At 41.0% G+C, this 27,508-nt stretch overlaps 1 protein-coding gene across 1 annotated transcript in view; it reads right to left on the bottom strand.

The window, feature by feature from the left end:
* The window catches only part of ELK3 (ETS transcription factor ELK3), a 40,037-nt gene extending 19,951 nt beyond the window's left edge, over positions 1 to 20,086 (bottom strand). Inside the window, exons 1-2 of the mRNA XM_054804771.1 lie at positions 19,640 to 20,086; positions 2,500 to 2,708 (exon numbers count right to left, since the gene is read on the bottom strand). Of these exons, the coding sequence (XP_054660746.1) occupies positions 2,500 to 2,706 (207 nt within the window). The 5' untranslated portion in view covers positions 2,707 to 2,708; positions 19,640 to 20,086. The remainder of the gene's footprint in view (positions 1 to 2,499; positions 2,709 to 19,639) is intronic.
* Positions 20,087 to 27,508: the final 7,422 nt, after the last annotated feature.

Below are 27,508 nucleotides of genomic sequence, written 5' to 3'. Positions count from 1 at the left end.
TAGAAGACTTTTTAGCACTTAGTGAAGGGGAATTCAACACATCAACTACTTGGAACAGCCGCTGTATTGTCCTCTCTGAATCCTTTTGTGCCTTCTCAGTCAGGCCACCTTTGTAAGATGTTAAGTGGAAAAATCTGACTTCTAGCGGACAAAACACTAAAAACATTTCATTGCAGAACTTACAGCTCTAAATCTGAAACTAAAAAATTCTTACAGAAGAAGGAATCCTTCCAAATTCCTATGTGAGCAATAAAAAGTCTGATCCTCAAATTGTACAAATTTAATTTGCAATCAGCATGGGTTTTGGTTACTGTGTTAGATTGATTGCATAGCACCCAGCCCCACTATGCCCTTCAAGAAACAGTACACTACAAATAATACATGACAACAGTACTCTGAGCTTGGTTCAGGGACAATATCCAGTTTCCTCTGCCTTGTGCAGACAGCAAGCATGCCATAACTGTGCTGAACACTGGTGTTACTCACTGTATAATCTCATCTCACTGCCTTTCCTGAAAATCAAGATGAGAACAGACCACTAGCATGGTTATGAAGTTTTCCTTTTTAATATGCAAAATCTGTAACAGTCCTTCATTTTAATGTTAATCTTCAAGGATATAGGAAATAGTAAAACCTATTAATTTAGACAAACTATTAAAAAAATCCATTTAAGGGGAGCTAATCCTGAAAAGATTTAATATTAATTAGTAAAAACAATATAATGTTCATTCAAAAAAAGGCTGAAGAAACAACTTAGAAATTCCTTGAATTTGCTTGAGTCTAAAATTGAGAAAGCTTCAAGATATTTTAGCACCTCCGTATTTGTGCTCTACAATTTTTTTCTTCCAGTATCTTGACACATCTGAGAGATTCCCTTCAACCATCTTCCTGTTACAGCAATCTAATACATATCCCAGTTACTCCCTGTTCTCATTTTTGCATTCTCTGTTGTACTGTTGCCACCTTGCTTCATACTGAAGTGTAAGACCAAGGACTAAATGTCAAAGTGAAGGACAGTTTCATCAGAGTTACAGTGATCCTATGAACTCCCACCATCGCAGAGAGATTTTATTTTCAGAAGTGGTAGTCACCAGTAACCTCTACTGACCCCTGCCAGATTGTGGCCATGCTCACGATCTCTGAAAATCAGAACCAAATTGAGCGATCTAAATAATTCCAGATTACGATGTTCAATATGTTACTATTTCAGATTCCAGTTTTAAATAAAGAGGTTGAAAGTGGAGTTCTCAACAGCCCACAGCCCTGCACTAAGTGTATGCCTACACTATCTGCCTGTAACCAGCTTCTAAGAGCATGCAAATAACCCACAGCTTGCCAGTTATAAGGTTGCTGCCTGAACTGTGCTGACTCCTTGGGTCTTATTAGTTCTATCAAACCTCAGCAGATATCTCCGTGAAGGAGAGGCAAAATTCAGTAGGTCTTGCAAGGGCAGAAAAAAATTGATGAAGAAACCCCTACCACTATTTTGACTTGAGATAGCCAGAAGGTAAGTTCTCAAGTGGGAGTAAATTTAACATTCTACAGCACATACAGTCCACCTGAGATGAGCTCAGTATGAGACCAATAGACCCAAACATATCCCTGCTCTGACACCCACTTCTCCCTCTGTTTGCTGCTCTTATTCTGCATTTTCATCCAGTAAGACATCACATTAGTGCTCTCTCATATATATTGCTCCTAATTAAATGATAGCAACATATAATCTAGACTCCTGTTGAAGCTAACATAGATTTTGTCCTAAAATGACATAGTGGAAAACTTCCAAACTCTTAGAAACACTGAGCATTAACAAAGGAATAGTTACAGTGAGGTCTTGCTGAGGTAATACTGCACTGTCATAGCTGTAGAAGTGTTTCAGCGTTGTACTTCCAGCTAATAAATTAGGACCCAATACAGTTGTAGAAAAGATTTACCAGAAAGCTCAGGCAAGTCTACCTAAAAACTCTGGCCAACAAGATCTATGCTCCAAAAGTTGTCCCCCATGAAAACTGAAAACTCAGCCCCACCCTCTAGGTTGTATGTTTGTGTCTTTTCCTTGTTCTGACATAGGTGATACCTGCTGGTAAAGCTGCCAGTCTGCCTGCTGCATCGCAGTATCACTGCTTTCTACCACCTCCCTGCATTCCAGAAGATCCTATGCAGGCTGTAATAATCAAACAGTTCTCTGTTATCAACAGTTATTTTATTGTTGTCAAAAGCTACAGAAAATATTGGGTAGCCAAATGCATAAACACATGAAAACATCATTAAGTGTAAATAAACCTAGGTGAAAACCTCCCCTCCTCAGGAAATGGGATGTGCAGTGTTTTCCCATGCACCTTTTAGCTGCCCTCTTACCTCCACTGTGATTGCCTTCAATACTGTTGTCTGTTGTAAAAACTAGTTAAGAGCAACTTTTGAATAGCTTCCACATAGAGGTGAAATATTAAATGGTAGCATTTCTATTTTCTTAGTCTGCATGAGAATAACAAAATTTACCTTGTCATAATAGTATCTGAGCGCTCGGCTCAGCTTGTCATAATTCATATTAGTTTTGTTTTTTCTGAGTCCCCACAGCTTAGCCACTTCTTCTGCCTTGAGTAGCTTGAATTCGCCATCATTAGACGTCCAGCAAATCAGGTGCTCATGTTTCTGGTCTAGCAGCAACTGCAAAAGGAACTGCCACAGTGTGATTGCACTCTCCATACCTACAAGGGACAAAGGAGAGCAACAGTGTGAAAAACATTTGGGAGCAGGTGTTCCACCCAATGCTCATGTCAGTAATAAGCTCTGTGTAGGAGTCATCCTACGTAACTGAACAAAAGAAGCTACTATATCATTTACAACCAAACATCCACAACACCTACAAGTCTTGCACTCCCATTTCAGTATTTTTTCCATGGCTATTTTCTGAAGGGACACATAAAATTGAGTAAGCATTTAGAAAAGCATTGCCCGCTTAGTTCACATGGTAGAGGGTCATCTCCAGTTGCTGTCTTCAATTCATTGTATGCAACCACCCTTCAAAGGAACATATAGAGGGGAAGAAAAAAAAAAAAAAAAAAGACGATGGAACTATCCACTGAAATGAGCAGAAAAACTGCTGTTTACTGTCATGAGAAGTATACTGAACTCGTTTGGATATGTCACTGTGAAGAAGGGGAGGAAAAGAGAAGACCAGAGCAGTTGCCTTTGGTTAGAGGACCAGAAACCACACTCTTTCCCCCTCCCACCACACGCACCCGCCTTCCTAGTGTCATATGTCCTTCTGCATATTTTGTTTCTTCCAGGGCCTGAAATGGCTCTTGCTGCTTCTGTTTGCCAACTCAAATAGTGCAAAAGATATTTTCTGTTTTGTAGAAATGCCATAAGTTCAGTACACTTAAGCACAATGAAGCAAGTGATGTTTACCCTGAACCTTTCTCTAACTGGGATCTTTCCTTTCACTATCCTACATACAACTGAGAACTAGGAATATTTTTAACAGTGCCCAAGTCTTACTTCTAAAGTTGTTTGAATATTTTTTCTCTGCTAAAGGTTGTTTGAATATTTTTTTTCTCCACTAACTGCCCGTGCTACTAAGCCCTCCCTAGAATAAACCTTTTTTTCAGGCACTGCAATAGAAGCATAAACTTAAGAATGACTACATTCTAACTTAGCACAGGCACATACACAACTTAAAACTTGGAAGCATTACCTATGAAGACAATTTATTATTGTAATGAAGATGTAGTTAAAATCGACCTTTTAAAACTACAGAACTACCAAATGAGATTTTCCCCCCACCTTCAACAACATTGCCAGCCTTAGCATGTTGACACTGTATCAAAGCATTTTTTTCTTGGCCTCTTCTGATACTTAATTTGGACATGTTATGTCTAACTAACACAGATTTAAAGATGACTGTATTGCTGGGTTAACTGACTATGGTGCTAATTATTACCTGACTTATTGTACACGTAACAATGGATATTTTTGTCTTTATCTAAACAAGCTGATGCTTTTACATGGGCAGAACATGCCAGGCTTCCTGCCTGATGTTTCCCTTGGTGTGTTGACCACAAGAGGGCACAAGACATCCATCTACCTACCACATGGAACAGGACAGCAGGCGGCTGAGCGAAGATGTACCTCTTCAAGTCTACCCCAGCGCTAAGGAAATCATGTTGCATAAGCTTCACTAGTATAAGGGAAAATAAATTGCATACGCCTCACTAGTGTAAAAGCAAGTGAAAGATACTAGAGCATGTTGTCAATAGTTCTACAGAAAAACTGAATTTGGAGCAAGTACACTGGCCAAACAAGGGTTTGTAGAATTAATGATGGTTTTATTATCCCTGCAAAAGCCTCATTTCTCTAATTAACTGTGAATCCAGTCTGAATGACAGGGATGGAAATATCTATCCCTGACACCCAGCTGTGTACCACAGTAACTACATAGCACCTTCAAGAGACAGCAGAGGCTCCCAGGACTGCTAGGCATCCTCGAAACAGAACTGCCTATATGGATGATTTGGCACTTTCAAAGGTTTGCATTTGCTTAATTTCATTTTTTTAATCACTTTATACAAATCCTTTTCCACACAGCGTAAAGCAAGAAAAAATGTGTAGCTAGAATTAAATATACCTGAAAGTTATATATTCACTTTACAGGCTTTAAAAGTTCCTTTAAACTACACCATCTGTGCAAGTATTAACATCTTTAACAGATTATTTATCTATAACATCATAGCTAATAAAGTATCCCTATTAATCTGGAATGATATATACATACTTTTTCATTAACATTTATAAATTTTGCAACTTATTTCACTATACATGTGTAGGTATATAAAACCATATTGCTTTAAAATTATCTTAGTTTCTGCACCTCACGTATTACACAGCTATACTTTGCATAATTTCCAAACAAGAAATCACAAACAGAACATTTTATGCTCTGGAAAATTAAACTCATAAATAGCTTTCTTCAAAATTGTATTAAAATGTGTACAGGTGTCCCATGCTAGAAACACCTGTTGGTAGAACTTCAGTGGAGGAAATTAAAGATGGAAGGGAGCTATTGAAGCACCAATACAAACCCCGCCACCATGCCATTAGCCAAAACAATACAATACTTCAGACATGCAACTCTCTCATCCAGACCTTAAATTACGTCTTCCTTCAGATCATCAGCGATCATGCCTCTTCAGAGCGTTTCGCTGGAACTGAATTCAGAGTGAAACACATTTTGCTGCAGTGTGCTCCATCATCCCCATTCACCTCTGCCCAAGAACACTCATAGGGTAACCTACAGCTAAAGTTACACTATACTTTCCATTACGATCCTTTTTTCTGATGCTTATTGTTTGTAAAATGTAAACAGTTTTGGATTCCATTTTATCTGCTGAGTGTGGGCCTCGTGGTGACTCAGCCATGGGCGTAATGTCAAATGCTTGAACAGTGCAAGCCTGGGTGAGAACATCCTACAGGAGTACCCGCTCCACACTATCTGTCCCGGTGACTAAGGAGAGGTGAGTTCCATCAGGTTATTACATAAAAGGTTACCGCCACCTTTTTTCAAAGTGGTTCAGTTCTTGGTGATTCAGTTCTTCAAGCAGGTGAGATACACACATAATCGGGGGAGGGGGGGGAATTCAGGTGCTGGATCCAGGGCAGATGGCTGTGGAGGGATTAGATTTAGGCAGCTCCCCACAACCCTGCTGCCTTACCATCAACTCTCCAAATGCGTAGCTCTGAACAGGCTTTATAAAGGACCTGCGCACCTCAGAATTCAGCACTGATGTGCTTAATTGGTACATGCATAAATCTTCTACTGGATATGACCCAAGTCTGCCCATACAGAAATGGGATTAAGCCAGCTCAATACTGCATTCTACTCCATCCCTCCATCTGCCACTGACTTCCTGTAAAAGCTTCCCATATTGCTTGTATAACAGTATGTATATGATTCCTACCTGAGGCAAATCATGCAAATTACATTTTCAGCTTATCATGAATTGCACAGTCCTTTTCTTCTAAGCACCCAACTTGAGGCATTCAGGTCAGAGCTGCACTGAATATCCACAGCTGTAACTACCTTTAACAGAAGCTTTGTGCTCAGCATATATGGAGATGTAAAATCTTAAATACCTTGTATTCGGTAAAGTGGTGTTAATCTTCGCATCTCATTTCCATTCTCTAAATTGTGATTTGCAGGGGAATAGTAAAAATCTAAAATCTTGCAGTGACAGGATTTCTAAACTGACGCAAAATATTTCATTTCCAACCACGTCAACAGAAGTATTAACCTGCCTTTCTCTATGGGCACCATGTTGGGGTTCCACAAAGCATTAACTATCCTCTGGGGAGGACAATGTGGCCACACAGTGTACTAAGCCTTAACTTGTGCCTCATTTGAGTGGTGGAGCAAAAGAATCACATGACAGATGTATTACAAGGCATGTAATTTAACCGAAAATGTGCTAGCTGTATTAAAGGTTATTATAAATTATGATTGGGAGGAGTCGGAAATCTTCAGAAAACATTGTATTTCATTTATGTATTTTCTAATTCTTTTGAATTTTTACTGACTCAAAGGGAATTCAGCGTCTTGCCTTAATTTGACAGAAGTGGTTGTTAGGATGTGGTCACTTCCTACAGGGCATGTATTTCACATTTCATTCAACTCTTTATTAATATTAAACAGTAATAATAAATATTCCCGTTACTTCTGTGCTCAGTAAAGGATTTGAATGCTGGGCAATAAATAATACATGGAACCACACAGTGAATTACACGGATTAGAAGAAAAATAGTTTTTAAAAAATCACTTTTCTAGATAGTGACATTCATCTATGGTAGAGAATAAGACAGGCAACCTATGTAAGAAACATATTTCTGTGTCATGGAAAGCCTAATCAAAATTCATATAGACAAAAGAGTCAATTATTTTTTTCATCCATTAACTTTTACATGTGGTGTGTTTGCCATCTTAACATTTTTTAAAATAGTTATACAATACATTTGACAGTCAAAGATATTTTCTAAGCCATGAAACAAAATTTGCTAGGTTGACCTGACCTAAATAGCTTAGTAATTTTACTTTGTGATCAGTTCCACTATCACTGATGCAAATAATCATTGGCACAGCTAGAAGGAATTATACTTTGAAATGCTGTGTTAGACAGCAAAAGGGTATTTCAGGACCGAGTTTTCTGAAAGTCCATTTCTCAGGCAGCTGTGACTGGTAACCACACTAACACCCTCTGCATTACCAATTTACATTCTTTCAAACATGGTGTGTGTGTCCCATACAAAGCCTACCAACTGCAGGATCAGCGTGATACAATGCGATCTCCACACATCAAATTTTAAGTTCAGGACTGATGCAGGAAGGAGGCAACTCAGAGTATCTGTGCTGATAATACTGCCCCTGTTCATTTCAACCAAGTTAAGGGACTAACGGAAATGCCTAAACTTGGAGTGGCAGCAAAGTCAACACTGAAGCTCTCCCTTTAGCGAATAATAGAAAAGGACAGAGACATCCACAGGGCAAAGCATCCCATCAAAGAGATGATTCTCCTGTAAAGGGGGTGCCCAAACTCCTCAATTAGGTGAGGGGTCCAAAAGCCAAACACTGGCTCTCCCCTTAGTGTCTGGAGACTGACATCTACCAGTATGAGCACACGTTATGAAAACATTACGCAAGTTACACTAGAAGTGGTTAAGACGTATGAAAACGTGCTGATGAGCTGCATTACCTTTTTTTTTTGACCAAGATAATACATATGAAATTCCATATTATGAAATGTCAGTAAAGTGGCATTAAGGTCCAAAAAAAGTAATTAACTTGCTGGGCAAAATAAAACAAGTAAGCAAGCTATCTTAAATCCAGGCAGTAGAAAACCAGGAGGCTCAGAGACGAACCTAGCTAAATGAAAAGCTTAGTATTAGAAAGATTTATGACATGAACTGTGAGATAAGTAGGATACTTTCTGGGGCATTAAGTTTTGTAGGACTCTTGCATAGGAAAAGCTAGAATAAAAAGGCAGAAAGCTGGAAAGCAGCTCTGTAGCATTCAGGACCTCTGCAGAGGTCCTTAGCTTCCATACAACTATGTTACAGCTGTGTTCTTATCTTCCATTCTCCCACATACTCCAGGTTTCCTACCTGGATTCCTTCTTCCCACTCATGTTGGCTCCCCCACAGCCTTTCTAAAATAAAGAGATACACTGCTGATCCTGGGCAATCAACATGAACAAGTTCTGAAGGCTAAAACTAGGAATCCCTCCAGGCTTTAGGATCAAAACCAGCCCCTTGTTGCTTTAGAGGGTCCACAGAGGAACATCTGGGACTCTGAACTATAAACCAGGTCGTGAGACGTGGGGCAGAGGAGGGACAGCTGAGTGGGACAGACTGGCTGGGGAGCCCAGAGGCTGAAAAAAAACAGCTGGAGATCAATTAAATCAGGAAGACATAAAAGGTGTTAGCCAGCATTATGCACTACAGGTAGTCACAGAGAGATGGTGATCAGACACGTACATGAAAAGGATTAAGAGGCAGCGTCAGAACAGGGAAATTAATTTCCCTTAGTGTATGAAGAAACTGCTGATTCCTTCTGCAGCCAACGCAGCTGCAAAAGATTCAGCTCCTTTTTGTATGCCCCACCACAGCAGGCACACACCTCCACTTACATTTCCCTTACAGGCAAGCGCATGCTTTTGCAAGCACACAGCACTTCTCTGTAACAGATGCCTTCCCCCCCCCGCCCCCAACTACTCTGGAAAACGTGTGTATATTTTTTGTACATCTATTTACTGCTTTTGTATCCTAATTCTGGCCAACAGCACGTTTCTTTGAGCAGCGTGACGTGGGGCATTGTTAGCTTCTCATTCACGTTAGCATGCGGCTTCCTTTATTTCTGCAGGTTGCAGCCAGGAAACTGGAAAATGGGCCACAGGAAACCTGGCCTCCTACATCTGTCCCAGTTTGTAATAGCAGCTCTGGTTTTATTTTTCTAAGTGTCTCAGGTTCATTTTAACCCTTGAGATGACTGCTGCAATAACATGTGAAAGAAAATGACTGTTTCGTCATTATTTTTTTAACCACCGTTTCTCAATACTAGAAATTGAGATTTTGCTAAACCATACTCATTTCAAAGTATATTAATACTTATAAAATAAACCGTTACATGAATTTTAAAAACCTCATGTTGGAAATTACAAAACAATTCCATTCCATAATGACAAATATCAAAGAGTATATTTAGAGAAAAGTACGGAAAAAGGTAGTCCCCAGCTGTTTCAGCTATATACATTTTTAACATAGATCTAAAGTGAATGTCTGTATGGAAAGTTGGCCTAGAGGATTTGTAAGCTGTTCAATTTTTCCTCACATTTTAGTTTCTGTAAAAAATTGAAGGACACTTGTTTTGCATTTGATTACAGAAGCAAAAGGGTGCTGATTGAGAAAAGGAACTTTTCTAGAATAATCAAAAATCGGTCAGTCATAACATTCTCCACTGAAAATTCCTCTGTATAACAATGAGTATATCATGAGAAATTAAAGACAACTGCCAAATCTGCCCAAATGTTTGCCTAGAAATGTTTGAAAGAACAAGGCAAAAGTCTGAGTCAGTCCTCACACTTTATTTCTCAACAGAGATGCTTGAAGGGTGATAAATAGGATGTGGTTGGTGAAAAGTCAGTGATTCTGCCAGAAAGGAGGAAAAACAAATATCAATTTGTTTACTCAGAACATTTTCAAATACTCATCAAAGGAGATCTTACTGCTAATTTAATTGGCCTTGAAAAAATAAGCTCGCGACTAAGTGTGTAAATATACCTGTTTTAACTTGATGCAGAACTTTCTCTGTTAAAGGTAATAAATCAAACTAATGGTGCAATCCATACCCAGGGCACTTTAGGGAACTGACTGTGTGTATGATACAGAATGCTGGTAATTTTTCCACATCCAGCAACCAGGACATTTCCTGCCAGAGCATCCTCTGAGTTCTTCCATTGTGTTGAAACTGCAAAAACTTTCTAAACCAGGACTTCCTCCTATTATATTTTAGAGGCGTCTTTCTGGGAAATGCAGATTCAAGTGAAAAAAAAAAAAAAGAAAAAAAAAAAGGAATTCCTGCAGCACCACCCAGTGGAAACATTAGAAAAAAGTTAGAGAGCGCCCCTGCACACAAGTTCCGATTTGCTGCAAAACTACAGTAATATTGCCACACAAACCCAGACTGGTTTCAGGATGTGCCAAAAAAGCACACAGAGGGTTTTGCTGGCCAATGTACTTAACAGAGTCACATGAGGTATGCCTACTCTGCCGCTCCTGCACAATAGTCTTAACTTTATATTCTAATTTAAAAGAATATTTACAGTAATAATTTACAAGGTCTCCTTCTCAAGCAAGAATACCCACTGTTCTGGCCCAGCACATTTAAAAAAAATAGACAGACTCCTGCAGTTAAGAGCAACACAAAAGAGACAGCGGCAAGATCTAGCAAAATATTATAGGATAACATCAAGTTCCACTGCAGAAAAGAAAGCACTCACACACATGTCCAGTAATGCTTCCAGTAGGTGTATTTGGTAACACAGTGTTTGCAGTTTTTAATTTTTTTAACTAAGTCAAAGAAAGGCTCAGGCAGATGTCCAAAGGAAGAAAGTTCTGCAGCCTCCAAATTAATACAACAAAGGACTGATCGCCTGCCAAGCAGAGGTGTGATGACACCGCCTCTAAAACACAACTGTTTTCAGAATCTCCATAAGAATGCAGTTCAAGAAACAGTTTTAATCCGACTGGAGTAAAAGCCCTTAGCAGGAGGGAATATGGCTAGTTGCCTCCCTGTGAAAGGCGTAAAAAATGTAACCTGCTCAACTATTTCTAAAGCTACCCGTAAACAAAACTACAGAAATCCCATAGTGGCTCCAACCATTCACCTTGGGACAGACGTAAAATGAATGCAGACTCCTCACAACTGCTTTCTGTCTGCTCATGTGGTGCACATCTGTGGCATGCTGGCAATACGCTACACTGCAATCCGAGGGACTTCTGCTTTCAAAGCCAGCCTTATATGTTTATTTTTCCCATATGACTTTCTCTTACATTTTTGTCAGCATCAGTAGGATACAGATCATGATTATTTGACTGTCCTATATAAAATTTCTGACAGTCCCTTTGATAAATTCAGAGAAAATATGCATGAATACAAAACCAAAAAATAGCTAAAGAGGGCAGAGGATACAGCCTTCAGGAGCAGTGGCTATTCTGAAAGTTTACTTGACATATTAAGCCATGATTACTCCCAAATGCAAATGCTTTTTCCTTATCTGTACTCCCTTCTTAAACTGAAGTATTAAAATTTCCAATTTTGTGACAGCAGACCAAATGCTTTGTAACTTATGCTAGTGGCTCTAATATTTTAAATAGTGTATTAATACTATCAACTGTCTCAAATGTTGCTTTCAATACATTTCATATCCAGCTTTTTAAACTAATCTTCCCCTCTCGATTGATTTTTCCTAGACCAGAAACTTAGATAAACAAGCAGGATTTTCAATACCGTGAGCAGAGGGGAACCTGGCCAAAAGGACAGGAAATGCAGTCCTGGGAGTTCTGTTCAGGCAAAGCAAAGCGAGGTGGCTGGCAATTTCCGCGAGACCTGAAGCACAGCAAGATCATCGCAGCTTACGCTGGCAGTCAGAGCTCGCCTTCCTATGCACACTGAATTTTCAGAATTTGCTGGATTAGCAAAATGAGCCGTTAAACTATTAAATAACATACAGGCTTGCAAGAGAAGTCAGTCATAGCATTATACTGAAAATGGTGTAACACAGTTCAGCAGATGGTAACATAGAGAGACATTTTACCTGGAGGATTTTCTCCCAAAACATTAGCGTTATTGCAACAGGTCTTGGTGCACGACCTGGGGTGTAAGTTCCTCAGTCATAAAAAATGAGCAACTAGTCACAGCATTAGTCAAGGTCTGTATTTTTCACTTTAAATGCTATTATTTTTGTGCGCAACGGTCTCCTAGTAAAAACCTATATTAAGAATCACTCTTATATGTCAAAATCTCAAAAATCTGCTATTCTCCTCCTTTTTCAGTGCTAATCAAAGTTCTGATAGGCATGTTTAGCATATGTAAGCTGAACTGAAACCGAATTAAAAGATTCTTATCTTCTGACATTATTCACTTGTCTACTACACCAACAAGAACCTGAAGGTCACACCTACACATTTCCCCTAACATCGTTCATTAAACACTGGAATACCCAACAGACTGTACCATAAAATACATGAGATTTCAGCCAACAGAAGATCTGGTTGTTACTGTCCTGTATTGTCTGTGTCCCATCTACTTAAATTCCCATGGCTGCTACGAACTATGAAGGAGAGACAAATGAGACACTATTTCGATGATTACAGCAAACTTTGCTGTATACAAAGTGCTAGATTGCCTAGGTTTAGAAGTGACATCAATACACCAACTGGTTTGTTAGTGTCTCTGCTGCTCAGGATACATAACAACCACTATTTTGATTTGTACGCTGAATCCTGGATAAGATTCCATATGTAAATAAAACGTAAAGACAAGACATTATCACCTCTCCTCAACTTGGATGAGATTGCACAGTTTTATTTTACCCTACTCCCAAGGAATCAATCCAGCACTGATACTGCTCCGTTTCGGAAGCATTTGCATCACAGAGCTCCAGTACTGAAGCAGCAGTACTGAAGGAGTGCTGCAGTCATACTTTCTATACCAGCCCTATTCCACGCTCACAGCTTGCTAAACTAACCACACACGCCAGTTGCTCTGAGTCTGCTCTGAGTCACCAGACTTCACAAAGGTCTATATCTGGAATCTAAACCCACATTCCCATCTCAGCTATATTAGTATAGCATGGAAGAAATTCTCTGAAGGTAGTCAACTTTCTTCAGATTTTGCTAACAGAGCTGCAACAGGAATTTGTTCTTACTTTCTAAATGCTTTTTAAAGATTGTCTCTTCCCCTGAATTACTGTTAATTGCTGGGAAGAGATAATAGTTGTACTTGAGTCTATAGACTTTTTGTTTGTGCTGTATTGTGACTTGATACAACAGAAGCCACTCAACTTTACCACAATATAAACATTTAAAAACAATAACACTCATTAGCATCCTTCCCAAAGAGCTTAAACTAAAATACATCTGATCAATTTTCTTAATATCAAAAAAAAAAAAGAGATGAGCAAATGTACAGAGATACAGTAAAGAGATGCTGTCACCACATTAGAGGCAAATGGATACATAATGGAAACCTGGTTTCCAGACGAACTGTCAGCTGGTTTGCAAAATGAGGATGGGAAACTTATAGGAGGACATGTGATTAAAGACATTTTGATTCTTTAGATGAAGTATATAATCCAAGTCTACTCTTTTTTGTACAACTATGAGAGCATATTTTACACAAACTTCTTTGCTTGTTCACTAATATTTTCAGATAAAGACCCATCTTGTAAAATTGTATTAACAGGACTTAATACTTAAGGTAGTGCTTAGAAAGCTTTGACCTATTTTGAATGATTGGTAATAATCATAAAAATTACAACCCAGTTATCCATTACATAATTGAACGACAGCTAAAACTAAAAGACAATGTGTAAGATGTAAGTTTTTCTCTCGTAGCACCTCAAATGATCTTCAAATTAGGATCCACAAGATTGAAAAAATGTATACTTTAAAGCTGAAGAAACTAAGACAGGGCTGCTTGCATGATAGCCAAAATACATTAACATGTAGTAATTGCTATGTGCAAAGATTATCCAAGCTATATTCCAAATCTTCAAATACCGAGTAGTAAATTGGCAAGCAGAGACACAGACGTAATTGAAATGCCTCTCTGAAATGGGTCTGGGGGAAGCCAGAGAATGGGCAGTATCCTTCACCCACTCAGTACGTCCTGACACTGCATAATTTAGAGCAAAGCTATGGAAGACTGGAAGAATACTTGCACCGAGCAAGCAAGAGCTACTCCAATGTCTTAGTTACATTCGAGGCCTACGCTACCATTTAAATGTTTGCAACATGCAGTTAGTCTTAGTGCATTAACAGAAGTGCTGACACACTCAAAAATAAATACATGCCTAAGTGCTTTAAAAGATCAAAACAACATAAGTTTGTGGCTTTCTACAGAAATTCTTCTCCTGAAGACCCTGAACTGTATCTAACCGCTCAGATGTAGACAAAGCACACGGTATAGTCTTTAGAAACCTTTCTTTACACAGTTGATTGATATTTATCTTAAAAGTTCATAGGTCTCATCATACAGGTGAGCAGTTTTCAACATGTGGCCCACGCATGCAGGGGTCAGTGGATTCCTCCTGAAGGAGAGGCAAAAGTACCACAATACTACTACAGTTAGGCTCAACTGCAACATAGGCATCTGCACAACTGCTCAATAATAATGACGGATCCACAGACACAAAGAGGACAAACCTCACTGCTCTAGACAGTTACAGCAATGCTACTTGAGCAAGCAGGCCAAAATCAGATGTGGTGTTGGTAACCGTAACTCCATAGGAATAAAAAAAGTATAGTTTTCAACTGAGTTGTATCCGCTTAGGGTATGGCAAAATTTGTTTTCTGATGTTCTTAAGTGTAATATAACTTTAAAATAATTACTTAAATATTTAGTTATTCAGTACACTGTGAGATAACTGACCGTGACTTACATTGATTAAGCAGATCAATACCAGGGTACTTTTTGGTACTGCAAAAACTCCCACAGTATTCATACAAAATGCAGAATGACTACACGGCTATTAATTGGTATTGAATTAGCTGGCAGGTAGTGCCTTAGTGATATTTTCATATCAATGCTTATGGAAGGTATTCGCTTTAGTTTTTGCTTTTAGAAATGCAGCAAGCCTCCTTGAAAAAGCATTTGAATTAAAATCCACTCTTAACAGCAAACCCTTAAGAATCTGAATTCTGATATAAACACTGGCATATAAAACCACAGTGAGTTAAAGAAAGTTTTAAGCACAAAGATGCATTTTCTCTTTGTGAAGTGCTCAGATAAGAGGTACTTTGTGCTTCACCCGCTTTGTTTCCATACATGCAGCCTTGTATTTTGCAGTGCAGTGTGCTGGACTTCCTGTACCTATACCTTGACATTCTCCTCAAAATCATGACTAATTCTTTAATCATTCATTATTCAACGTAATACTTCAACATGAGAACAGACATATTCTGTCTTTCAAGAGCTCTCAGCAGCCTCCACAATATTAGTTGATTCATTTACCAAGCCACAGACAGAGTAAACATCTGCCTAATGATTCAAGACTGTGAGATTCCCTATTGTGGGAAACACCGAGGAGAAAGCCACGGTGAATCAACTCAAGGATACACAGCGTAACATGATTTTCAAAGGCCCCTAAGTGACAGCCTATTGCATGAACCACTGGGTGTGGTTGCAAAAGATACACAGCAACTCAAAACCAACAGTACTCTTTGAAACTGGCCCAGGCTAACAGTGTCCTATAATCAGTGTCATGGCTCAGACAGATTCAAGCAGCAGCATCCAGGCGTGCTGCACGTTGGAGCCACAGCCACCAGAAAAAAAACATGGGCTGATAAACAATCTGAAGTGCACAAGTGAGTCCAACCTGCCATATCCTTCTGGAAAGTACTACCTCATTTATGAGTTCTTTTCTATCTTAGATTACCTAGTAGTATCACAGAGAACCACTCAGAGATAACTGTAACTACATAAGCATACAAATTTTAAATGATGTCACCAAGATAAACCAGCTGAAATAACTTCTTATAAATACATGCATCCCAAATAACTGTATGCCTTATCCACTCTCCCTTATCTTTAGTAGCCAAATGACTTTTTATTTCCGCACCTATTTCTTTTCTTTGATTTTCTGAAGCAACATGTTGCCATGTGATTGCATTCCCAGGGCAGAGATTTCCATTTTCTGTAACAGCTGATGGACTTCAGTGCCCCTAAGATTATATATAACTATCTTCCTACATGTAAATATATGACCTTCAGAGCAAGCAACAAGCTCCACGCAGCTTGGTGAACCTGCAAAATGACTTTCCTTCTGTGCTAAGTCCTCCAGAACAGATTTTTAAACTAAGGTAGGTTTCAGCTTCAGTTATATGAAGTCACTTAAGCAGTAATACCTTCCCACAAGAATACCTCTGTCATAACACACCCTGAAGCTGGCCTCCATCCCAAGAAGGGCATTACAACGAGAAGGTAAAGTTTATGTAACTAGACTTCATGCACAGCAAATGGGAATGCTTCAGTCTTTGGAGTGAGATACTTGATTTGTTTTCATGATTCAAGTTTAATTAAGTAACATTAAGTAAGAGGAGCAAAGAATGGCTGTGAATCAGTAAGCAGTGAGAACTGCTAAAGAATAAAACAGAACAGATTTGTACATATGAAAGCATCATAAACATAGTTACAAGGAAGGCTGTAGCTGAGTTTCTCCCTGAGATTGTTGCTTGTTTCAGCTGTTACATCTAGGTGGAGTTGGTGATACCAGAAAGGATATAAGCCTGTAGTTTTTTTTTCTTTTTAGGAACAACTCAAGGAGGTGATTTGGAACATCGAGATAAAAGTAATTAAGATAATATCTCACCATTAGCAGATAGTGAATACTCTTCTCACATGCTTTTTTAATTCATAAATTAGAACGGGTAAAGAATAAAATCATACTTACAGTGAAAACGCTTTTAAAACATTTTTATTATTTGAATGGAAATCATCATGTACTATTTGATAACTGGATTTTTTTCTGTTTCAAACAGAACTGCTGTATTTTTAAAACATCTATGCATTGCTTCTCATTCACTCTTTCAAATATACAGAACACACAACCAGTACATCACTACTACATCTGTTTTTCTTTGAGGACATCAAGATGGTTCTACTTATGCTGAGTGAATAAAATATATGAAATGTATATAGTGTAGATAGACCATATATATATATGTATGTATGAATGTATGTGCTTCACCTACACTGATTCAGCAGATGGCAAACTGAAATTCTAGCAAGAGTTAATGCAATAAGTAGACAAGTTAATGTCCATGTTTCAAAGGGAGATAATAAGAGCTAGGGAATGCTCTTCAGTAAGAGTTTTGGTGTTGTGTGCCACACTAACAGTTCCATAACATATTCAACAGATTTTTCAACATCATGCCTAGTAATGCACCTCTCTCTCTAAAATTTAGAATTTTATGAAAGAAATAAAACTCCAAAACCAGAAAATAGTTCTCATTACCTGATGACTGCATTCAACTGAAACAGAGATTAGGCATTTGCTGTTTTACATACTGTTCTAAAAATTCTTCTCTGCCCAACTAGGAAATCAAGAGGCATCTGTCTGAAGATTGTGTCACTAATCCACTCATAAAAGTTCTCTGTAAAGTGATGTTAATGAAGAACTTTTCTGTGCAGCTTGGACATAGGAAGTACAGGAAACACTGAAGATCCTCAAAGGTAAACACGTGGTATACTGCAATTAGTTCTCCATCCAAGTACGACTTTTTTGCACAATATTTGCTAGTTTAATGCTATCACATGATAATTCAAGTAAGTACCTAAGTGTTATTTCCTATTACATGCAATTTTATTCACATTTTTTTGGTCATTTCTTTAAGTTAGAACCCGCTTGCAAGCAAGACTCCATTTTCTTTGTTTGCTCCTGACTTTTTTTAAAGTTGTTAACTTGTAATTTAAATTAAAGATCAGTGGGGCATGGCAAAAATCTTTCTAATTCTGAACACAGACTTTTTTCATGACTGCTATGAAAATAAATCATCATGAAATAATTACACAAACCACTAAGTCAAAAGTGATATGTACAAAATCACTTGAAAATTAGGTATTTAAAGCACCAATACAGGAAGGTTATGTGAGTGAACATACTTTTCAAACATGCCCATCACCTCAGTATCTTGGCACAAGAGTCTTTTAATCATGCAGTTACATACAATTGTCACAGACGCACCAAACATGCTTATCATAATGCAGCCTTCTGTGTACCCCATTTCTGCACTTCACCCTGTGAACTATTTATGCATAAAACACATTTAATCTGAAATAATCAACAAGTCTGTATGAGTAAAATACAAGCTGAACCACGACGTTCTGCTTGAAATTAAATGAAACCATTGACATTTGAAGTTGGAGTCCTCATGATCGAAAAGATGCTGCATTGTATAAACTTGTCTTAGCGCTACACCCCTAAGTAAATAAAGATGTAACTTGTCTCCCTTTCAACAGCAACGTTAGAAAGGCTGACAGGGCTTCACAAAACCCTCCTGTGTTAGGGAACGGAAACTCCTAATGAGATTAGTTGGTGTGTGTGCAGACATTACTTAGCCATGACTAAATGGGCTCTCTTCCTGCAGCCAGTGGAAAATTCAGGGAACTTTTTCCCCCTGCAGCATCAGAGTCCCTCTAACCTTCAGCAAAGCCAGATCCAAAAACAACTCTCCACTTTCTCTCCCTTTCTCTCTCTCTCTTTTTTTTTCCCCCTTCCCTTACAAACATTTTTAGTGTTTTTTCGGTTGGTCGTGGAAACTATCCACCTCGGCCAAGGGGTCTTGGGGCCGGGGCTGGCTAAGAAAAGCGGGGAGGGGGAGGGCCGGGGAGAACGCAGAAGACTACAAAGGAAACTGTAAAAAGGAGCAAATATATAAACCTGAGAGGGAGAAAACCACAGAGTTTCTTTGTGAGCTGCAGTGACTCATTTTCAAGATGTTGTCTGCTGCCAGTTTCAAACCGGAAGCGCATGGCAATTAGTCTTGCTGTTTCCAGACAAGCCAGAAACTCTCCCGACACTTTTTTTTTTCTTTTTTAAAGCCCCTTCTGCAGTTTCTGCAGGAGCCTTCCCTTCCCCCCTTCCCCCCCCCCCCTCCGCCTCTCCCCGGCCCCGCTCGGCCTCGCAGAGGCGCCGGGGACCCCGCGGCGCCCACCGCCGCCGTGACAGGCACCCGGGCGGCCCCCACCGCCCCAAACGCCGTTATCATGATGCTCCTCGTACGGGGCAGGCCCACGCGGCCCCGGCAGCCGGACACCGCCGGGGAGGGGGGCAGGATAAGACCCGGTACAGTCGAGGGGGCTGCGGGGCGGCGAGGGGTCCCAGGGCTCCCCCCGACCCGCTGCGCCCTGTCAGGCAGCGCCCCCCTCCTGGCCCTGCCTCCCCTCACACCCCGGCCCCTTCCCCTGCCCGCCCCCCACACGCTCCGTCCCCTCACCTACACCAGCTCCTGGGGGCCGGCGGGGCCCCGGGGCAGCCCTCGACCGGCGCGGGGGGCCCCTGAGGCGGCGGGAGCACCCCCAGCGCCGCGCACCCTCCAACCGCCGCCCCCTGCCCTTTGCTACTGCCGCGCTGGCCGGGCTGGGCCCCGGGGCAGGACCCCCGGGCCCCCTGGCTCCGTGTGGGGCACCGAGCCCCTCTCCCCGCGCTGCCCCCCGGTGCTCCTCACCTCCAGCCCGCGGTTTGCCCCGCCGTGTTCGTCCCGCTGCCCCACCAGCGAAGGGGGCGCAGCAGCCGCCGGCCCCCCTTCCCCTCCCCGAAGCCCCCCAAAACTTTGCAGGAGTCGGGGCAGGCGCAGCAGCACTTGTACCTACCCAGAGCCTGAGGGACTTTTCCGCTCTCTCCTGGTAGTTTAGAGGGAGCTGGGTAAAATCCCCTGGTTCTCCATGCTGACAGTCTTCTGCAAACGCTCTGTTGCTCTTGTAATGAGATCCTGATTTTTTTTCCCCCTTTTTTTTTCTTTTTTTTTTTTTCGGCCGGGGTGTGTGTGTGTGTGCCTGTGTGAGAGAGCGAGCAGGAAGTCAGAGCAGTCAGACAGAGAGCCGGCTCACTTCCTTTCCTGCATTATTCCCCAGGCGGTTTGCAGTCTGTGTAAACAGGCTTTTCCTCCCCTCTCCCCTCGCTCTGGCCACTGATGTGCAGCATGGCTGTAATATAAGACACACACATAGTAAAATGGGTAACGGTAACTCCACGGGCTCGCAGGGAGCTCCGCCGGCTCCCCCGACCTCCACCTCTTCCTGTGCTACACCCCTGGGGAGGAGCTTCCCGCCGGCCCAGCGCTTGGCCCACCGGCGGCACCCGGCTACCAGCCGGCCGAAGTGGCTTGGCATAAGCACCCCTGCTTCTCCCCGGGTGACTGCTGAGAGATGCTTATGGAGAGCTCAGGAGCAGTGCTTCGTCCTCCCGGAGCATCACGAGGGGCCTCGGCGAGGCGCTGGCCCTGCGAGGGGTGGCCGTCCTTGTCCCACCCAACTGGAGGTTCAGGTTGCAGCGGGGCGAAGCGTTGGGCGCCTCCACTTTGGGTTGGTGGAGGTTGAGGGGTCAGTGGTGTGCAGTAGCTTGTTGGATACGCTGGCTGCCTTCCCGAGCTGGACGTCTCACATAGATAGCGAAATACAGAAGCGGTGCAACATGACACAACAACATAAATCGAGGGAAATGACATAGTAAAAGCCAAGGGGCACTCACATTGTCAAATGTGAGCTGCATCTTCCAACTCCACATCGTATCTCGGAGATGAACCAGTAGTAGTCTGCTGACTGGGAATTAGGTTTTGACCCTCAAGCTGTAGACCTCAGATCTAAATTGTTGGTTTGGATTTATTAAATGGGACACATTTCCAGTGTTTGGAGTTTACATCCTTTATTTCTTTTCTCATGTCTCATATATCTGCATTGTACTGTCTATTTCTAAGTTTACTTGGAAATTCTCAGTGAGTGACATTATCTTCTGTCTGCCCAGTGCATCAGTGATATTCAGTGCACAATACTTCAAAATTGATACTGCGCTGCTATTTCTTTTAACAGTTACAAGATTTATCATTCCAGCACAATAACTGCAGTTCAGAATGTTCTTGACATGCAATGACACAGAAGCTATGATTATTTTTTATTACTCTATTGGGTTGTTGCTTACAATGTCTTTGGGAACAAAAGTATGCTTTGATGGAATTAAAAAGATCGTCACAGTTGGCCACTAAGCATTAGTCAATAGCATCCGAACAGCTGGCGGTGAGCAAACCGCGAGTTTCTTGTGGACGTCTGTCAGGTTTCTTCCTTCTCATCTTCTAACATGCCATGGGGGAGCAAGAATAACGCGGTACTGGCACACCAAATTATGTAACTTTGTTATTTTCCTCAAATAATTCCCTTTTAGAAGTCATTCTGAATTTCAGAATACAGATGTGAGGTCCGCTATATCCTCATTTCGTGTTTCCCAAATAAAGAAGCATTGAAATGTTTAACTTGAGATAGCGTATTTCCTAATTTAAAGTGCATAGTGGATGAAGTCCTTGCTGTAAGTGTTAAAGTCATTAGGATGCAGGAATCAACCTTTGTTTGGGAACTACAGCTGAAGACCCAGTTTTGCAAAACCACAATAGTCAGAGAAACTTTTATGGTACCAATATGCAATGTTGGACTGAGAACTGGAGGTACCAGCATTCATCTTCTACATTTATCTTTCACTGATTTTGTGAACAAGAGAAGAAGCAGAAACACTCCAGAGTTGCCTTGACCAGTTATTGGTGTGGAGATCTGAGAGAACAAACTCTCAACACCAGTATAACTTCTTTTCTTTTACAAAAAGTAAATAACACCAAGCCTTTAAAAAAAAAAAAAGCATAAGAATTAAAATGTTTCTTTCGTTTATTATGCTGTAACTTGGTTGACAGCACTAGAATTTTTTTTTTACAGCACCAGTCCTTTTTCGTCTAGATAGTGAGGTGGAAACCTAAACAAAGCTGCCATGCTGGAGGTTGGATGGCCACTAGATGAGGGCTCTTCATACTACCCTATGGATGCTGGAGAAGAAAGTGCAGAACTTGTTTAATGGAATAAAACCACCAGGATATGTTGGAAACACAAGGAATTCAGACAGCTCTGCTGGAAGTGGAAGAAAATGGGAGCTTTTGGCCAGGGCTACTGATTCTAGCACTATGGATGTCATCCAGAAAATATTAGTTGAAACTACATCTAGGTGCTTGACAAAAACACTGTGCTTTACGGAATGGTTGACGAAGCTCTCTCATCCGCGATATCTGCCTGCCTATATTAATCTAGACTTATAGTTATCCTTAAAGATTATCTGATGCAAAAATAAAAGATGATGAATGAGGAAAATTGCAGGTTTGTGTTGTGTAGGAGTCTTTTTCTTCCGCAAATGCAATTCCGCTCAGAAAACCTGTTTGTTTATGTAGTCATAAAAATGCTAGTTATGTTTTTAGCAGAATCACTAGTCAACGTCTGTGTCTCAATTCACATCCATTCATCAGCACATATTATAATTACAACTGTTAATTATAAAGCCCGAATCCTGCCCTCAAGCTGTGAAGATTTGGGATTTTAGCTTTGGAAATGGTTGTTCCTTGCTCAGAGTTGGTCCAGACAACAGCTGTCGCACTCATAAAGGACTAAGAGTAACTAAAGACAGCTCTCCTTCGACCAGTAAGGCAGGTTACCGCTGCTGAAAGTCCTAATCTGATGGGTTCAGGCAATCCTTGAACAAACACATGCACCCAGGATGTCTCTGCCTCCTGTTTATCTAGCGATAGCGCAGTTTGTAAAAGAGCCTGTATTTATAAACCTGCCCTTCTGTTGAAAAAAATTGCCCCAAAGCATTCCTAAGTATTGTGACTATAATTCTGCCTCATTTTTATTAGATTACATCAATTAAGAAACCAGGCTTTGTCTGTCCTTTCAGATTGTTTCTACCATATTTTTAAACTGTTCGTAAATCTCGTGTGCTGCTGTAATTAACCAATCTGAAAGAAGGAAACAAAAAAATAAAGGTAGATTTGCTGGGGTCCAGATATCTGTTTAAGTTCCTCAGGCTGAGGCTCATGTCTGTGTTGGTCTAGGTTTTAGCGTAATTTCACTCTAAGCCTTGAGTCCCACTGTAATTACATTATTAAATTAAATTAAATAATTGTAATGTCACTTTGTGGTACACTATTTTCCTTAAATGTACATAGATGCTTATAATCATGTGTAATTATCAAGAACGAAGTTGAAAGCAGCTGGAAATAATTGTTGTTTCATTTAATATTTTAATTGCAAATATATTTAATGAATGTATACATTGTTTCACCCTCTCTAAACATTTTGTATTTCTTTCTAGATTACAGGCTCTGCAGTGAAGAGGCTTCAAATTTGTGTCTGCCTTTATGACAAGTAACACAATAGGTTCCGTGGGAGAATCACTCGTAACCATTCTTCTCTCTTATTTTCTAGTCATTCTAGCTTGAATAACCACCTGCCAGGTTGCAGGGGGGTTTCCAGGGGATTTTGGAAAGTGGGTATATAGAAATTAATTACCTGAGTTGGAATGACAGCCTAATTCTTGTAGGATTCTTGGTTCCTCTTCACAACATACTATTTAATGCCTTGCAAATGTTGCATCAATATTGATGAATGTTCCTCTAGCAGGTTTGGCTTTTCTCTTTCACGCTTCCCTGTAGCTGGACAAACATGGGCTTCAGAGCCAGCAACTTCATTACTGCAAAAAGTCCCGGGGGATCCATGCTGCTCACAAAGTGGTCAGGTCCTCAGTTTTATCTCATCTCACAGGCAGCTTCACTGGCAAGAAAAGTGTTGTCTGCAATGCTGTCCAGTGCTACCTCCAGGGTGTAACACTGACTCCAAACCCATGGAAACTCAAGAGATTGGACTGCACATTGTTCCTCAGCAAGCATTGTTTCTTCCTGGGCTTTTTGCTGAGCTATCTAGAGTAAAATGGTGAGCTTTAGAAAAGGTTTTAGATGGCAGGCATCGACAGAGCTGGGTGTGCTGCTGAGAAACCTCTTGTTCAAAGTTGGATCAGATTAGTGGGAAAAACAATTGCATGTCATCATCAAAAAGTTCAAAACCTCATGCCACATTTTCTGGAACAAAGAAATTCTGCAAGTTTTAACCTAAAATGTTTCCTGTCAGAGACAGAAGAAGGAGTAAGTCCTTCTTCACACCCTGAAACACGTATACTCTGCAGATGGTAGGACCTCAGCAAAGAAGTTGGAGCTTCTCCCCTCCTCCCAGGGACCTCTTTTTCCCTCGGGGAGCATGTTCCAGTTCCTCGTGACAGAGGCTGTGACTGAGAATTACTGCTGGGTTGCAATTAGAAATCTGCCTTCAGTCTTAAGGGAATGATGTTTTGGAGACTCCAACATTTTCTTCTTCTACCCTACCCACTTGTGGAAGGCTGTGGTGCTTGATCAGGAAGGAGTGTTTGGGGAGAATTACTGCTTTTACACTCCTCTTCCTCTGGCACATTTTTGCTTTCCTGAATGTTTTGCTTTCCCTGTATGTTGCTGTGGAAGAAAGCACATGACCCAACATGTTTCGATTAAAAGCATCACTTGCGTGTATGATTTCATTAGGTTTGCCTTCTTAGTGAAAGATTTATAAGGAATTACCTCCTGTGTGCAGTCTAATTGTCTATGATTTTTTGTCATTTCAGGAATGTCGTGTTGCTGTGTGTCGAAAGAGCCTATAGCACCTAAATGAGCAACCCAGGAAAACAGGGAAAGAGTATTCCAAGAATCTTTGAATAACCGTGAGGTCTAATCTAACTGCAAAGATTAACTATTTTAGAGGTCACCGTGCTGCTTAAATCTTTCAATCTGTTCTTCTGCAATGTCTTTTCCAGGCTAATTAATTAAAGGTCTGAGCTAGAACTTTAGATGCATTTTATCAGCCTCTTCTCCCCCCCTCCTTTGTCTCCCATCTGTCTATTTTGTTCTAACCTAATCTCTGAATATAACTTAACCAAGGTATTTCTACTGCCAAATATCACCATAGCATCTGAATATAATTAAACTGCTTTTACTGTTCTCAAATGCTTTTGGTCAAATGGAGCGCAACTCACTGCCACTTCTGTTCAGCCCAAACTAATTCTAAGATTTTTAGATGATGAATGAAATTGCATAGATTTTATCTTCAACATGTGACCTTATAGCTTTTATGTTTCCCAGTATGACACACACACTTCGAGAGACATTTCTACTTAACAATTTTCAGTTAGGTGTAAATGATGATATTTTTTTCTCTTCTAATCACCGTGTATTTGATTATGATGTTCCAATGATTGTATTACCATGCTTGTATTTACAAAGTTAATTATGCATGTTCTTGGTGATGTTCATTTTCTAATAAAATAATCAACATTTTCTTAAAGCCTTCCCTGTTCTCATACTCCATAGCCATAACTATAAACCTGATATAGAAGACACACTGGAAAAACAAATAAATCTTCAAATTATCTTTGGGTTTTTAAAGTCAAAACTAACCCCTTAACCAGTCATTGGTGCAGACCATAAACCAGAATCATAGAATCATAGAATGGTTTGGGTTGGAAGGGACCTTAAAGGTCATCTAGTTCCAACCCCCCTGCCATGGGCAGGGACACCCTCCACTAGACCAGGTTGCCCAAAGCCCCATCCAACCTTGCCTGGAACACTTCCAGGGAGGGGGCATCCACAACTTCTCTGGGCAACCTGTTCCAGTGCCTCACCACCCTCACAGTAAAGCATTTCTTTCTAACATCTAATCTAAATCGACCCTACTTCAGCTTGAACCCATTACCCCTTGTCCTGTCACTACACTCCCTGATAACCAGTCCCTCTCCATCTTTCCTGTAGGCCCCTTCAGGTACTGGAAAGCTGCAATTGGATCTCCCCGGAGCCGCCTTTTCTCCAGGCTGAACAATCCCAACTCTCTCAGCCTGTCCTCACAGGAGAGATCCTCCAGCCCTTTGATCAGCTTCATGGCCCTCCTCTGGACTCACTCCAACAGCTCCATGTCTTTCTTGTACTGGGGCCCCCAGAGCTGGATGCAGTACTCCAGGTGGGGTCTCACAAGAGCAGAGCAGAGGGGCAGGATCCCCTCCCTCGACCTGCTGGTCACGCTTCTTTTGATGCTGCCCAGGACACGGTTGGCTTTCTGGGCTGCAAGCGCACACTGCCGGCTCATGTTGAGCTTCTCATCAACCAACACCCCCAAGTCCTTCTCCTCGGGGCTGCTCTCAATCCATTCCTTGCCCAGTCTATAGACGTGCTTGGGATTACCATGACCCACGTGCAGGACCTTGCCCTTGGCCTTGTTGAACTTCATGCGGTTCACACGGGCCCACCTCTCCAGCCTGTCAAGGTGCCTCTGGATGGCATCCCTTCCCTCCAGCATGTCGACCACACCACACAGCTTGGTGTCATCTGCAAACTTGCTGAGGGTGCACTCGATCCCGCTGTCCATGTTGCCGACAAAGATGCTGAATGAAGTACGTGCGTTATGTGTTTCATATGGGAAATGACTGCTATTTGCATAATTGTAGCTGCCTTTTGCTTGCTAAAAAATCCTTTTACATTCATATTACACAAAAAAAAGTTAAAAAATGAATGTGCCTTAATACCTTTACCTTACATATGCATGTGCACTTATTTTTCTTGATGTAGGGTAACAGAGACTTCAGAAAACGATTCAAAGTATGTAAGTTAGGACCCCAATATGAATGATCCGGAGGTGCCTGCTTCTGTCTGCTGACTGTGCTGGAATCCTGGGAAGCCTCCCCAGCTAACTCAGCCACCCAAATTAGGTGCTTAGAGTTAGAAGACTCAGATATGCCTTAAATTCATATTCTGCCTTCAGTACAGCTAAAATGTGGAATCACTTTTCACTTGTTTGTGAGGAGATATGATTCAGAGTTTTTTTGTTACACAGTTGAACTACTGGTATGAAAAGCTTTCGGTGTAGACATACTCACATCTGAGTCATTTAAAAGTGATAGCATTTTGATCCTTCTAAAAACTCGAGTAATGTAGGCTTGCAATGCAAATTTGTCCCTCCAAAAATTCCCAGTTTGTACATCTTTCATACACTGGTTTGCTCTACGTTAGATCAGGACTGCTATCCTGCCTGTACCTTAAATGTACACACGTTGAACATCTGATACCCGTTTGCCTGTCTGATAACTTTTTATCACATACTAGCGCTAGTCACAGTTCTAAGAAGATCGCTGATGTGCAGCCAAAACTACGGTTATACAAATATTGCTTTGGCTGTGTTGTGCACTCTTGACTGGCTGTTACCAAGAGATGCCACTTTTACATGGAAAGTTTTTTTGATACAAACCGTAGGCTTCTTCATGACCAGGCTTAGCAAAAGACCATAACCACAAGCCTAAGCCCATATTTACTAACCAAGTCCTTAAAAGCTAACCATGTGCTTTCATGTTGTGTTTAACACAAAATAAATTCAGGCAACCACAAAGCTCTGGGAACAGCTAACGTGGCTGTAGCCCACCATTGGTGTCATCCAGTGAAGCACGGCTGCTTCAGGTGACAGGACAGGGCATCGGCTATAACCCTCTCATCCACATTTCAGCCGCAAGCAACACCAGATTTAAGGACATCCTCAAGCTTTGCTGAAGCAAGGCCTTACATCCTTGTGCAAAAGGTGTTGAGGTTGTGGCGA

Source organism: Grus americana, chromosome 1, assembly GCF_028858705.1.
Source record: "Grus americana isolate bGruAme1 chromosome 1, bGruAme1.mat, whole genome shotgun sequence".
In the NCBI taxonomy this organism is placed as follows: Eukaryota; Metazoa; Chordata; class Aves; order Gruiformes; family Gruidae; genus Grus; species Grus americana.
Note: the sequence above shows the minus strand (reverse complement) of the source record. Positions and strands in the feature narration are given on the sequence as shown.